This window comes from Bos javanicus, chromosome 20 (genome assembly GCF_032452875.1).
Source record: "Bos javanicus breed banteng chromosome 20, ARS-OSU_banteng_1.0, whole genome shotgun sequence".
NCBI classification, from domain to species: Eukaryota; Metazoa; Chordata; class Mammalia; order Artiodactyla; family Bovidae; genus Bos; species Bos javanicus.
In genome coordinates, this window is record NC_083887.1 from 18,516,771 (window position 1) to 18,533,180 (window position 16,410).

A 16,410-nucleotide genomic window follows, 5' to 3' on the forward strand; every position below is an offset into this window, starting at 1 on the left:
AAAAATGTTATAGCAGTTTGGGACACTTGTGTTGGAAAGGGGATGTCATCTTGTTTGTGCATGACTCTGTATCTGCCTTTAAGCCAGTTCACAAAGGTAACTTGCTTGGTTTTCCTTAAAAGTGTCTGGAGAAATAGTCTCATTTACTGTGTCTCTTTTTAGGCAGAAAGTTCTTTTCTTTTCTTTTTTTTTTAACTTTTTATTTTATATTGGAGTATAGCTGATTAACAATGTTGTGATAGTCTCAGGCTGACAGCAAAGGGACTTAGTCATACATATACATGTATCCACTCTCCCCAAACTCCCCTTCCCATCCAAACTGCTACATAACATTTGTAGGCAGGGAGTTCTTACCAATTGATATGTAGTTTGAATTCTTGCAGCTTAGAATAAACCATTTCCTTTTTATACCTCTTCTCAGTGGAAATGGAACTGTGACTTAACTTTTATATTCTTTTGGTTGTTCGAAAACTACAGTGAACCCTTCTCAAGTCTCTTATATTCTCTGGCTGAACAGATATGATCCACTGACTTTTTGGAAACTCCAGCTCTTCTCAAAAGTATAAATTTCACTTCCATTTTGACATTCCCGTAAGGAATAGCTTACTGTATATGTTAATGGAATGATCAGGTCTACTTTGCAAAAATGAAAATTTGTGTTCCTAGTGATTTGAAAATAGAAATCTAATATCATCTTTGGAGAGTGGAAAGGAGGGTGACAAAGATAGGTGTCACATAAAACACTGGAGAATTCTGAACCTGTCACTTGGTCATTATGGCCAAAAATGTCACCTAACTTCTAAAACATAGAACATTACAAATTCCCATTGATTTTTATTTTATTACTTTCATAAGGAGCAGTTGGGTTTCTTTGAGATTTAATTATTTATTCACTTATCCTTCCTTAGTTCAGCTAAATAACAGAATGTTTCTCTGATTGAAAAAAGTCTCAGATGAATTGCTTAAGTAATTTGGTGACTAGTTTATTTTTTCATTATTTTATTCTTATTTCACCAATGAAAACATGAAGCTCAGGTAACTTATTGGTTTGTTGACCTGGTTGTACCCACTCTGGTAAATTGCTTTTCTTTTCTGGGCCTGTTTTCTCATTGTGATAAATAGCAATAATGCCTATCATACTTATGGGTAGGAAAATATGGAACTTAAAGTGATGGGTAACACATTTTCTATTAGGTATTTTTTGTTTGTTTCATTTTGAAAACTACAAAGTATTGGAACAATGCATAAGTTGAGATAGGATAATCATATGTTGCTATCTAGCCATGCCTTCTCTCAAATGATAGGAAGATTTTTTTATGTAAAAGTATTTGTGATAGAGCTTCATAGTCTATAATTAGGATAAGCACTATTATATCATTCTGAAGTGGCAGTAACAAGTTACCTCTGTGGCTCTAGAAGGCCCTTGTTATTTTCTCAAGAGAAGGAGGATTCAGTGATTTTGTGATGATGAGATTTTAGAAATAATGAAAGATGAAAAAAATCACTCTTTTAGTTTTTATTTAGCAAAATGAGATGAGTCCAAAGAATAAAATAGCTAAAGCATTGAAACTCTTTGAACCTTAAACAAAAATCAAGAAGCTCTTTGAAATCAGTGAGTACTTCAAGTACTTGTTGAAGATGTTTCAAGTTCAGCTGTAGACTGTCATGGATATTTGAAAGCTAAATTCTCTTGCAGTCATTTTTTCCTGAATCTTGTTGTGTGCTTTTGTCAAGGGAGAAAATAAAAAGACTAGGTAATGGTTAGTAATGAGAAAGAAGTTAGGAAATAGAAACAGACAGCTCAAATTAAAGTTTTTGGAAATTTAAGTATTCCTACATGTATTTGAACTAAGGAAAGCAATGCAGAGCACTCCAAGATTCAAAGGCAGAGCTAAAAATGTTGACATTTGAACAGATTGAAAAATAATATCCTTGGGACAGGATGCCCAGAAGGACTTAAGTATTATAGAAATATCAAATCTTCTCTTTGATCACATCTATAGCACTTCATGGATCACCTACCCAGGAAGATTTTCAGTTCTTATTTTCAACTCAGATCTACCTCCTAAATTCAAGACTAGAATATCTGTTTGACTTCTGACTGTGTATTCCTGGATATTTGTTATATGAAGTCCTCAGTTCAAATTTAGTAGTTCATAGGCCATTGTTTCATAAACTATCATGTTGGATGTGAATTCTATATAGTAGAACAGCATTAAAAAAAAACCAAACAGTTAAACCCATAGAATAGTGTATAAAATGTCAGAGTACACTGTATATAATACGAGTAGGCATGTTTATAAACTTTTTTGTTTTAAATACCTATGTATTTGTATATATATTATTGTGATATATTTCTTAATTTTAGTTGTAGTAAAACATTTTTGGAAAACAATACTCTACCTACTTACATAGTAAGATGATTGTGGGGACTTATGTGAGGTTCCCACAGTCTTATGTGATTGTCCCCACAGTGAAGACTTCTCAGAAAATATTGTTCAGATATGACTGGTATTAATAGATAACTGAAAAATGCTTGCCTTTCACACATGGTTCATCCTTTACACATGATTTAAAAAATCACATGACTTGTCCTTTACATTCAGATAAAAATACCTTTTACCTATGGCTCATATTTTATAGGGCTATATTCAGTTTTTCATCCCTAATCTTCAGGGATAAACTCCATTCTGTTTTTACTTTGTGGGAGGGGAACTGGCAATCATTTTTATTTTAAAACCAGCTTTCATTTTGAAGTCTCAAGAAAATGGTTTTCTGGATTCTCTTGTAAAAGAGCTAGTTTCAAATAGAGCTTCATTGAGAAATTCTCCATTCTTTCATTCTCTAATCCTTGCCTCAAGTTAAAGAATGCCATTTTATTTGTCTATCTGTTTATTGAACATTTGTGCATATTCTTTGAACCAACATTTCTGTTTTTATGAATTTATCCTTAGGAAGTAATTGGCTGATATTTAGGGCAGACTGTTTGGACTCAAATTCTTCTCTATTATTGACTAACTGTGTGATTTGGGCAAATGATATAATCTTTTAAGCCTCATTTTCCTTTATACGTAAATAAAAATTATAATAGTATCTACCTCACAGAGATTATTGTAAAGATTAAATGAGATACTGTTAGAGTTTAGAACACTATTAGATTCATAATAAGATGCTTAATAAATGTTAGCTATTTTCATCATCTTTATAAATTAGGTTTATCATTATGAATGTTAGTTGTTCTTAGTTTTAATTTCAATTAAAACTTTTTTTAATTTGAATATAATTACAACATGACTCAGTTGTATGTATACATATATCCCCTCCCTCTTGAACTTCCCTCCCACCCCCGCAACCCACCCCGCTAGGTCATCATGGAGCACCTCGCTGGGCTCCCTTTCCTTCTTTAGCAGCTTCCCACTAGCTGCTCTGTACATCGCAGTGTATGCATGGCAGTGCTCCTCTCCTAATTCATTCTGCCTTCTTCCCCGCTGTGTTCACAGGTCCATTCTCCATTCTGTTTGCATCTCTATTCCTGCCCTATGTTAATATGTATGTAGAGTATGGTATGGAGAAGGCAATGGCACCCCACTCCAGTACTCTTGCCTGGAAAATCCCATGGATGGAGGAGCCTAGGAGGCTGCAGTCCATGGGGTCGCTAAGAGTCAGACACGACTGAGTGACTTCACTTTCACTTTTCACTTTCATGCATTGGAGAAGGAAATGGCAACTCACTCCAGTGTTCTTGCCTGGAGAATCCCAGGGACGGGGGAGCCTGGTGGGCTGCCGTCTATGGGGTCACACAGAGTCAGACACGACTGAAGTGACTTAGCAGCAGAGTATGGTATTAAGTAGAGAATGAAATCTTTTAATTGATAATTAATAATTGCTGACCATTCACTTTTAATACCAAATTAAAACCAAACTGGACTTATTGAGAGGAAGTTGTTAATTATATATTTAAGGGATTCACAGGTTTGAATCTTAGCTATGAGAAAAGTCTAAAGGTCTTAACTGCTTTGGGCTTTGGTTTTGTTTGCAAAATGGGGCAATATTTCCTACGTTACAGGATAGTCAAAACGATTAAACGTGAACAGATAAAATTGCTTAATATATAGTAACTGGGGCCTAGAAGGCATTCAGTAATGTTCAGTCTTCCAAGATAGGGGAGCAGAATTTTCAAAATCTCATTTGATTGTTAAACAGACAAAATAGTGGTATAACTGATCTCCCAAGTATTTTCAGTCACTTAATATACTAAATTTAGCACCTATAGTGTTCTCGACATCAGAGCAGAAAATAAACATTATATACTAGCCAGACAAACTGTGGAAAAGTCTTCAAGAGATGGGAATACCAGACCACCTTACCTGCCTTCTGAGAAACCTATATGAAGGTCAGGAAGCAACAGTTAGAACTGGACGTGGAACAACAGACTGGTTCAAAATTAGGAAAGGAGTACGTCAAGGCTGTATATTGTCGCTGTGCTTATTTAACTTATATGCAGAGTACATCATGCGAAATGCCAGGCTGGATGAAGCACAAGCCAGAATCAAGATTGCTGGGAGAAATCAATAACCTCAGATATGCAGATGACACCACCCTTAAGGCAGAAAGTGAAGAGGAACTAAAGAGCCTATTGATGAAAGTGAAAGAGAACACAAATAGATGGGGAAACAGTGGCTGACTTTATTTTCTTGGCCTCCAAAGTCACTGCAGATGGTGACTGCAGCCATGAAATTAAAAGACACTTGCTCCTTGGAAGAAAAGCTATGACCAACCTAGACAACATATTAAAAAGCAGAGATATTACTTTGCTCACAAAGGTCTGTCTAGTCAAAGCTATGGTTTTTCCAGTAGTCATGTATGGATGTGAGAGTTGGATCATAAAGAAAGCTGAGTGCTGAAGAATTGATGCTTTTGAACTGTGGTGTTGGAGAAGACTCTTGAGAGTCCTTTGGACTGCGAGGAGATAAAACAAGTTAATCCTTGAGGAAATCAACCTGAATATTCATTGGAAGGACTGATGCTGAAGCTGAAACTGCAATAGTTTGGCTACCTGGTGTGAAGAACTGACTCATTTGAAAAGACCCTGATGCTGGGAAAGATTGAAGGCAGTGAGAAGGGGACAACAGAGGACACAATGGTTGGATGGCATCACTGACTCAATAGACATGAATTTGAACAAGCTCTAGGAGTTGGTGAAGGACAGGGAATCCTGGCGTGCTGCAGTCCACGGGGTTGTCAAGAGTTGGACACCACTGAGTGACTGAACTGAACTGATACTTACAGAATCAAGCCTTGAAGTGTATAAAGTCTTCCTGAATTATGTATTTAATTTTAATAAACATACAGGTATTCTCTTGTACATTGTGAATAAAAAGAGTATTGTTCAAAAGTTTGGACACACTTTTATAGTATTGTTTTTGTAACCTTCACAATACCCCTGTGAGATTGGTATTAGTATTATTGCCATTTCCAGATGAGGAAAATCTCAGTGGACCATAAAAGAAGTTGAGTAGTTTTTCCAAAGTCATTTGGTTCTAATTCATTTACCATTCTCCTTGCATCTCCACTTTCCTAATATTGAGTATATAAATGACATGACTTTTGGCCACCTGATGCGAAGAGCTGACTCATTTGAGAAGACCCTGATGTTGGGAAAGATTAGGGGCAGGAAGAGAAGGGGACAACAGAGGATGAGATGGTTGGATGGCATCACCATCTCAATGGACATGGGTTTGGGTGGACTCCGGGAGTTGGTGATGGACAGGGAGGCCTGGAGTGCTGTAGTTCATGGGGTCACAAAGAGTCGGACACGACTGAGCGACTGAACTGAACTGAACTGAATGTTTTGAATAATTTGCAGAAATTATTTGTTAATTATTTGTTAAATTATTATTATTTGTTCAAGCTCCAGCTTCTCCACTTAAAAGCTGTGTGACTTGGCCTTAGTCTAGTATGATTGGTGTCCTAATAAGAAGAGGAGATTAATTTTGGACAAACTGAGGGATGACATGGAGATCAGAACAAGAAGGCAGCCATCTGTAAGCCATAGAGAGAGGCCTCAGGAGAAACCAAACCTACTGAAACCTTGATCATAGTTTCTAGCCTCCAAAACTGTGAGAGAAAAAATTCTATTGTTTAAGCCACCCAATCTGTGATATATGGTTATGGCAGCACTAGCAAACTAATATAAAGCAATTATATATAGAAAAAGCTCCATGACTCTGCATGGGAATCTCCTTGAATCTGTGGCTGAATACACACTAAGCTGTGCATCTCTAGGGTGATAGTCCTCAAAATAGGGCAAATCATAACCACAATGAGATACCACTTAACACCCACTAGGATGGCTATATATAAAAGATGGTTAACAACCTAGATAGCATATTGAAAAGCAGAGACATTACTTTGCCAACAAAGGTCCGTCTAGTCAAGGCTATGGTTTTTCCTGTGGTCATGTATGGATGTGAGAGCTGGACTGTGAAGAAGGCTGAGTGCTGAAGAATTGATGCTTTTGAACTGTGGTGTTGTAAAGACTCTTGAGAGTCCCTTGGACTGCAAGGAGATCCAACCAGTTCATTCTGAAGTCCATTCTGAAATCAGCCCTGGGATTTCTTTGGAAGGAATGATGCTAAAGCTGAAACTCCAGTACTTTGGCCACCTCATGCGAAGAGTTGACTCATTGGAAAAGACTGATGCTGGGAGGGATTGGGGGCAGGAGGAGAAGGGGACTACAGAGGATGAGATGGCTGGATGGCATCACTGACTCGATGGATGTGAGTTTGAGTGAACTCCGGGAGTTGGTGATGGACAGGGAGGCCTGGCGTGCTGCGATTCATGGGGTCGCAAAGAGTCGGACACGACTGAATGACTGAACTGAACTGAACAAGTATTAATGAGAATGTAGAGAAATTGGAACCATCATATATTACAGGTGGGAATATAAAATGGCAGAGCCATTTTGTAAAACAGCTCTGTAGCTCCTTAAAACGGTAATCATAGAGTTACCATGTGATTCAACAGTTTCACCCTTAGGCATATACCCAAGGCAATTGAAAGTGTATGTCACTACAACTGGTACATGAATGTTCATAGCAGCATTACTCAGAATAGTTAAAAAAACAAGTCCATCAAATGAGAAATGCAAAAAAAAGCAGTATATTTATACAATGGCATATTGTTGAGCCATCAAAAGGAATGAAGTACTGTTAACATGCTATAATGTGGGTGAATCTTGAAAACATTCTCAGTGAAAAAAGCCAGACCCAAAAAAATCACATATTGTATGATTCCATTTATATGAAATATTCAGAACAGGCAAATCTATAGAGATAGAGATTAGTGACTTCCAGGGACTGAGGGGAGGAGAAAATGAGGAGTGACTGCTAATAGATATGGAGATTTCTTTTTGCAGTGACAAAAACATTCTAGAATTAAGATGGTGGTAATGGGCATAATTTAGTGGATATACCAAAACCAATTGTATATGTGTTTTTTTTTTAAAAAAGATAATCTCATAAAAAAAAGAACAAAGAAGAACCAAATTGGACTTTAGGAGTTAAAAAGACTAGGGGTAGAGGAAATTAAACTGAATACAGCCCCATGACATATAGGATAATATCAAGTAGTCTAATTACAGGACTTCCCTGGTGTCTTAGACAGTAAAGAATCTGCCTGCAATCCATGAGACCCAGTAGACTTGGGTTTGATCCTTGGGTCGGGAAGATCCCCTGGAAGAGGGCATGGCAATCCAATCGAGTATTCTTGCCTGGAGAATCCCATGGATGGAGGAGCCTGGTGGGCTACAATCATAGGGTTGCACAGAGTTGAACATGACTGAAGCGACTTGGCACAGTTCAGTTCAGTCGCTCAGTTGTGTCCGACTCTTTGCGATCCCATGAATCGCAGCACGCCAGGCCTCCCTGTCCATCACCAACTCCCGGAGTTCACCCAGACTCACATCCATTGAGTCAGTGATGCCATCCAGCCATCTCATTCTCTGTCGTCCCCTTCTCCTCCTGTCCCCAATCCCTCCCAGCATCAGTCTTTTCCAATGAGTCAACTCTTCGCATGAGGTGGCCAAAGTACTGCAGTTTCAGCTTTAACATCATTCCTTCCAAAGAAATCCCAGGGCTGATCTTCAGAAAGGACTGGTTGGATCTCCTTGCAGTCCAAGGGACTCTCAAGAGTCTTCTCCAACACCACAGTTCAAAAGCATCAGTTCTTCAGCACAGTCTAATACACATGTATTTGGAATCCCGGGGGAGGGGTTCCTTCAGAATGGCTCATGTAGCCTTTTGCCGTGTCCCGAGCATTCTTGAAGCACTTTATTTTTACCACCAGGCTCAAGTTTTACTTTCTGTTACCAACCCTGGAATCAGCCATTTCTTTAAGAATTATTGGTTTCTTTTTGTAGAGAATGATACTTATAAGCCAAGATCTAGTGCCAAATGTACTCATTGTTTTTGGTGGTATTGTTCATAGAAAGAAAACATTCTCAAATAGCACTTTAAAAAGTATCCCTGCCAGACTTCCATGGTGGTCCATTGAAGTCCAGTGAAGAATCTGCCTACCAATGCAGAGGACTCGGGTTCAGTCACTGCTCTGGGAGGAGACCACATGCTGCGGGGCAACAAAGCCTATAAGCTGCAGCTACAGAAGTGTGCCGTAGAGCCCAAGCTCTGCAGCAAGAGAAGTGACTGCAACGAGAAACCCGTGCACCACAACGAAGACCCAGCACAGCAAAAAGAAAGTAACCCTGCAATTTAATTTCTAAATTTTCACCAAAAGTACTGTTTGGAAGGAGGGTGGTATAATAGACATCCATGTGCCCGCCATCCTGACCCAGTACATTTTGCAAGGTTGCAAAGATATCCATGTATTTCTGTGTATGTTGAAGCAGAATCACTAAGTTGTTTGATATTCATGTCTTTACTGGTTCTAGCAAATTGCTTTCCAGAGTTGTCCTGGCAATTTACACATCCATTCGTGATATATTCCTATTTGATTGTTTCCTTGCCAGTCCTTTAATTTTATTAATCTGATGGGTATGAAAAGGAATCTTCTTACTGTTTATTAGTCATGTGGGTTTCTTCTTGAGTAAATTTTTTTTCTATCTTTTACTCAATTTTTTTCTTTTGGTTCTTTTTTGTCATTCTAAAAAATACATTCTAGGTACTAATCCTTAAGTCTGGGAAATATAATTTCATAGTCTGTGACTTGTCTTTTGATTGTAATCACAAGGTAAAAAGCTTTTATGCTTTACTTTGGTCAGATTAATTTGTATCAAGAAATCTTATAATCATATAATAAGGAATAGACAAGATCATGGGGTGAATGAAATGAACCACCACCCACCACACCAGGGGCCTTCTTGCCTTCTGAAGATCATGTTGTATATATGGTGGGATTGGAAGGGAATCCTTTATTATGAGCTTCTTCCAGAAAACCAGTCAATTAATTCCAACAAGTACAGCTCTGAATTAGACTGACTGAAAGCAGCACTTGACAAAAAGTGTCCAGAATTAGTCAAAAGAAAATGCATTATCTTCCATCAGGAAAACACAAGACTTCCTGTTTCTTTGATGACCAGGCAAAAACTGTTACAGTTGGCTGGCAAGTTCTGATTCATCCATCATATTCACCAGATATTGCATCTTTGGATTTCCATTTCTTTTGGTCTTTACAAAATTCTCTTAATGGCAAAAATTTCAATTCCCCAGTAGACTAAAAGGCATCTGGAACAGTTTTTTTGCTCAAAAAGATAAAAAGTTTTGGGAAGATGGGATTATGATGTTGTCTGAAAAAATGGCAGAAGGTAGTGGAACAAAATGACGAATACATTGTTCAGTAAAGTTCTTGGTGAAAATGAGAAGTGTGTCTTTTATTTTTACCTAAAAGCCAAAGGAACATTTTGGCTAACCCAATATCTATATTTGTATCTACATACACTCATACCTTCTTTTTCCATTCATCCATTGATGGGCACTTCAATTGACATTGGAATGGAACAGGGGAGCATGCATCTTTTATAAATTAGTGTTTTTGTTTTATTCAGATAAATACCCTAGAGTGGAATTGTAAGATCATATGATAGTTCTGTTTTTTAATTTTTGAGAGTATCTTCTCCCATTCCATAATTGGAGTTTTCATTTTGTTGATAGTTTTCTTCACTGCACAAAGGCCTTTTAATTTGAGGTAGTCCCATTTGTCTAATTTGCTTTTGTTTTTTGGAGACGTATCTCTTCAAATATAGTAAAGACTAATGTCAAAGAGCATACTGCTTATTTTCTTCTAGAATTTTATGGTTTCAGGTCTCACATTTTAGTCTTTAGTTGATTTTGAATTTATTTTTATGCATAGTACAAGAGTAGTCCAGTTTGATTCTTTTGCATGAAGTTGTCCAGTTTTCCCAGAAACAATTATTGAAGTGGCTGTCTTTTCCCCATTGTGTGTTCATGCCTCCTATATTGTAGATTAATTGCCCATATAAGTGTGGTTCATTTCTAGGCTCTCTGTTCTGTCCCATTGATCTGTGTGTCTGTTTTTGTGCTAGTACCATACTGTTTTGATGACTGAAGCTTTGTAGTATTGTTTGAAATCAGGGTATACGATACCTCCAGCTTTGTTCTTCCTTCTCAAGATTGTTTGAGGCATTCAGAGTCTTTTTTGTTTCCATAAAAATTTCCTCTCTAATTTCCTCGTTTCTGACTTGAATATTCTTTGCACTCTGCTCTGTCTTCACACTACTCTCATTGCTGTTCAAACATTCCAAACATATTCCCTTGTCATAATCTTTGTAATTGCTATTTCCTTCACCTTGAAAATTTGTCTCTGTGATATTTACCAGGCTTACTCTCATTTTCTTTGGATCTCTGCTCAAATGTCCTTACAGAGTTACCACCAAAACTCTTGGAGTATTTTCCCATCACTCCCCAGCTCCTTTTCCTTTTAAACTTTTCTTCACACAGTCCTTAGTCTAGCATTCAAGACCTTCCAAGATCTCATCTCTACCGACCTTTTTAGCTTATTTTCTACTGGGCTCTCACAGCCTATGCTACTGTCCTGCTGAGTGACTTAGAGTTTCCCTGATATGCCCTTTGCAGATGTTTCTTGCAGCGCCCCTCACATTTTGCTACTTCATGGGCCTCTTCTCACAGTGCACAAGCTCTTCAAAGAGAGCTAGCATTGTTCCTGGCATGTTGTATGTGGCCAGTAAATATCTGCTGAATGTAAAAGGTGATTTGGTCTCTTAAGTCAGAGACTAGTGGGAACTTGAAAATGTTGGATATGGACCAATACATTGGTGAAAGCAGTTTCATCTCTTTAGAAGGCTTGAAGATGGACAAATACGGTTGAAGAGAACACAGTATTAGAATACCCTAAATTTTAGCAAAATCGTACTGGCTGAGGAGGGTTGACATGTAACACAATTGAATCAGCACACTTAGCTAGAAAAAATAGCTTAATTGGGAGGAACGATTATTTGACAGATGTTATTTAGAAGTAGAGTCTTTGGCAGTGAGTAGAATGATTCCAAGAGCATTAGTCCTGTTATTTAGTCCATGAGAGTCAGGAAATATGGTGACCCTGCTCATCATAAGGAAATAGTACAAAAGGGGAGACTTCAGGACAGGGATGGCACATTCATGTTCTTGCCCATGCTATCTTGGGTCTCTTACACTATCTGAGTATTGAGTGTGTTACCTTAGGCTTAACCTGACTGCTCTTGATTCAATGGGAAAGAATGCTATGAAAATTTAGTTTTAACTGTCAAGTTGTGGGAGGGAAAAATGGCTGTGTTTGTTTTATATATTTGCCATGCCTAGTTGATGGTTTGTATTTTCTACGCTCGTTGTGACAGTGGATCTGTAGCAGTTAGCCCAGTATAATTGAACATGTGAACGTGCTTTGTATAATTTTAGTAATACATATTTTATAAAAATGTGACCATAATAGAGTCAGGTAGGCTATAGGTTTTTAAAGGAGTAAAACCTTTTATTTTTCCTCCCCTAAATCAGGTTTGTTACAGAAAGAGAAAATGGCCATCGAAGCCTTTCAAATTTGCTGCCTCCTCCTGCCGCCTGAAAATAGGAGAAAGTTACAGCTGTTGATGAGGATGATGGCAAGGATCTGCTTAAATAAGGAGATGCCACCACTGTGTGACGGCTTTGGCACCCGAACACTGGTAGGTTGATTTCTGACATCTAAGAGGATTGGGGTTTTGGGGATAAAATTCACTCGAGTCAAGTTTACTAATTTGGCAACCAGAGGAAGGTACAAGGCAGGCTGGCTTAAAGAGCCATGGCTTGAAATCCACTCAGGCTGGTATTATTCTTTTGGTCTTAGTGACTAAAGAACATTTTTTGTTGTTCAGTCCCTTCGTCATGTCCGACTCTTTGTAACCCCATGGACGGAAGCATGCCAGGCTTCCCCTGTCCTTCACTATGTCCTGGAGTTTGCTCAAATTCATGTCCATTGAGTTGGCAATGCTGTCTAGCCATCTTATCTTCTGACGTCCACTTCTCTTTTGCCTTCAATCTTTTCCAGCATCAGGGTCTTTTCCAGTGAGTCAGCTCTTCACATCAGGTGGCCAAAGTATTAAAGAACATAATGAAAAGTAAAGAATGAGTAGGCGTAGACTCTGAGTGTAGAGATAGCTGCTGCATCCTGCCTGCCGTCAGCACAAAGAGAAGAAAGTGTGGTCAGGAAAGATCACTGGCCTCTCAAGAAACCTCATTCTCTCCTTCATGACAAAAAGGGCTGCAAAGTCTTTGTTACTATAACTAGTAGGATAGATGCACCATACATCATAGATTAAAAAAGGAAGAAATGAAATAGAGTTGGACCAGACAACTTGGAAAGAGAGAGAAAATGTGTATCTTTCAGGCTATGATCCAAGCGTCCATGAGTGAGGATATTTCTTAATATATTCTCAATTTTGCTTAAAAAAGTAGGCTGATTTTTATTTCTCCTTTATTATGTCAGCGTGTGTTTTAAAATAGGGTTTAGGTTTAGAGTTATTTACTAGTAAGTTTTTAAATTTTCCTCAGAAAATACAAAGCAAAATTGTCTCATTGGTATGTACATCCTTTCCATATGCTGTTGGACCACTGTGTATGCCTGAGGGTTCACTGGCCTACTTTTGGAGGTGTGGCACAAGGTCAGAGGACCAGTCAGTGCCCAGGAGAGTGATTCTTAACTCTTATGGTAGGTGGATATTTAGGTGGGCTAATGGACCTTTCTGAAATGCTAAAGGAGTCTTTGCATCTATTTCCCAGAAGAATGTATATGTAAAATTTGCATACAATTTCAAGGGATTCCCAAATCCCTGGGGGCTAGAGTCCCCGGACAAAGAGTGTCTGTGTGTGTCTCTTCCTCTGTGCATGTACGTGAGTGAAGATAAAGTATCCCCGGTAGTAGGTGGATGAAATGAAGTCTTATTAAACAGAATTACATTATGTCATGTGTATTGGTGTTTTTAAAATTGAAGTATAGTTGATGTACAATTTAAGTTGCAGGTGTACAATATAGTGATTTACAATTTGTAAAGGTTATAGTCCTTTTATAGTTATAAAATATTGGTGATATTTCTTCTTCAATATATATATTACAATATATACTTGTAGCTTATTTTATACATAATAGTTTGTAATCCTTAATCCCTTACCCCTGCATTGCCCTTCTCTCCTTCCCTCTCCACACTGGTAGCCTTACATTTTTTCCTCCGTGTCTGTAATCTGTTTCTTTTTTGTTGTATTTGTTAGTTGTATGTTTTGGATTCCACATATAAGTGATATCATACAGTATTTGTCTTTCTCTGCCTGACTTATTTACATGCTTATTGGTTTTGAGATAAGATTGTCAGCAATAAAATTTGTAGGAAAAGGGGAAAAAAATCCATCATCCTAAAGGAGACCAGTTCTGGGTGTTCATTGGAAGGACTGATTTTGAAGCTGAAACTCCAGTACTTTGGCCACCTCATGCGAAGAGCTGACTCATTGGAAAAGACCCTGATGCTGGGAAAGATTGAGGGTAGGAGGAAAAGGGGACGACAGAGGATGAGATGGTTGGATGGCATCACCGACTCAATGGACGTGGGTTTGGGTGGACTCCGGGAGTTGGTGATGGACAGGGAGGCCTGGTGTGCTGCAGTTCATGGGGTCGCAAAGAGTTGGACATGACTGAGCGACTGAACTGAACTGAACTGAACTGAAAGGATTGTATTAAGAATGGAGTAGTTAAAATGAATTCTATGGAAGCAACTGCTATATTTTTTATATTTCATTACTTAATGCACTTCTGATGGTTTTGATCAAAGATGATTATCAATGCACTTACAAAATCCTGGAGAAAATAACAGTTAACTAGGAAAAACTATGATGTTTGAAGCACAGATTGTGCTAGCTGATTTTTTTTTAAGTAAAATAATAATGAAATTAGGATATTATTAGGCTAAATGGTTATAAAGTACTTTGAACTTAAGAGTGCTACATGGATTCAAGTCATGATGGTGATAATAATTTTCAGAACTTGTTTAATATATATTTAAAACATCTATAAAAGGAGATGTCTTTAAAAACTGCTCAGACAAGCATCTCTGCTAAGTCCCTGTGAGATATGAGGCACATTCTGTTCTTGCTGGTTGATGAGAAGATTACCCCATCTGAGATGACCAGGTGTGTCCAGGTGACAGGTAAGATGGGCACTCTGTCCTGTGGGTCATTTCTCACTGACTAGTCAGTTTCTTTTTTGAAAAATAGTTCAGAGCAGGTAAGAAACCAAACCAAAACAAAATCCTCATCTTGTGTTTATTTAAAAATTTACTCCCTTAACCTCATTTTTTTTTTTTTTTTAAGATGGTTCAGACATTTTCCCATTGTATCTTGTGTTCCAAAGATGAAGTGGACTTGGATGACTTACTAGCTGCTAGGTTGGTGACATTTCTGATGGACAATTACCAAGAGATTCTGAAAGTCCCCTTGGCCTTGCAGACCTCCATAGAGGAGCGTGTGGCCCATCTACGAAGAGTCCAGGTAAAGGAAGGGATGTTACCAGCCCTATAAAATTGCCTGCCAAAAGTCATGTACATTTGCTAGGCTTCTTGGCGTTTTTGTTAATGAAGATTCAGTTAATTTGTACAAAGTGCTTACAACTGGACTTGGTACATTGTAGGCACCGCATGTGTTTGTTCTTGTCTTTGAAAAATGTCTGGAATACCCACTAGGTTTTGTGGTGCCAATCAATGCTGCATACTTTTGTTTGCAAATTCCTTAAATGGGTTGGTTCAGACTCTGCGTATACTTCCTGATGAAAGTGATTTATGTGGAATAATGCCTTGATTCACAGTAGCCTTGCCACCTAGACACTATTTTTTGAATGAGAAAGCTGAGGGACAGAGAATGTAGGTAATATGTCCAAGGTTACAGAGCTAGGATTCACATTGATGAACTCATTCTGCAGAATCAGTGCTCTGAACTACCCTGCCATACTGCCTCGCCATAAGCCATAGAGTGGTAGAAGGACTCACCTGGCTTCAGAGCCATAGGACCTGGGCCAGACCCCTGGCTCCCTACTTTCCTGATTGTTTGGTTCTGAGCAAGTTTCTTAACCCCTCTGGATTTCAGTTTCTGCAAGTGTTAAAATAGTCCATACCTACTCTATGAAGTTGTTGTAAAGAGTAGATGCTGCGTTATAAAATCCTTGGCACAGATGTCTGTCATATGGCAGATACTTTTTCAAAGGTAGCTATTTTTATTGTTTTTATTGTCATTGTGGTTACTATATTAAAATGATGCAAAAGAACTATAATGTATTACTATCATGTGGGCCCCACAGTAGAGTTTGTATGTCAGCCTGTGGGAGCAGGAACTCTGGGTAAAGGCAAGCAGAAGGTCTGCTTGGCTCCTTCTGAATGACTGGATCTCTTTCTCATTAAGCATTTTTTGAGGCTCCACAAATAAAGACCAGTGAACTGCTATCCCCCAAAGTATCATTAAATACTTACCTGTTTTTTAATGTGCAATTTAAGAATTAAAATCAAAGTTGTTTTTTTTTTTTTCCTAGTTTTTGGTAATTACCAACCTAATACGTTGAAAGAATTTGGAAAATATAGAAAATACACCCAAAATATCAGAGTAACTCTAAATGTTAAGTCAGTGTTAGAGTCTTTTTAGATGTTTTTCTGTTTCCCCTTCTCCCTCCTTTCCTTCCATCTCTCCCTCTTTTATTCCTCTTTTATAACTTAGTTTATAAGAAAGTTATCTACTTTCTCTTAACAATACAGCAAGAAAAGTTTCCACATCGTTAAATATTCTTGATTGTCCCAAAATGGCCAGGAGCACAGACTCAAGCTAAATGGTATTTGAATTTCTGATGTGCCCTTTATTAGCTGTGTGACTATGGCAT

General features: G+C 38.1%; 1 protein-coding gene across 2 annotated transcripts in view; it reads left to right on the forward strand.

The window, feature by feature from the left end:
• DEPDC1B (DEP domain containing 1B) overlaps positions 1-16,410 on the forward strand; it is a 91,830-nt gene that overhangs the window by 65,095 nt on the left and 10,325 nt on the right. For both annotated transcript variants that reach the window (XM_061393466.1, XM_061393467.1), the window contains 2 exons: positions 12,024-12,190; positions 14,862-15,038. In XM_061393466.1, coding sequence (XP_061249450.1) covers positions 12,024-12,190; positions 14,862-15,038 — 344 coding nt within the window. The remainder of the gene's footprint in view (positions 1-12,023; positions 12,191-14,861; positions 15,039-16,410) is intronic.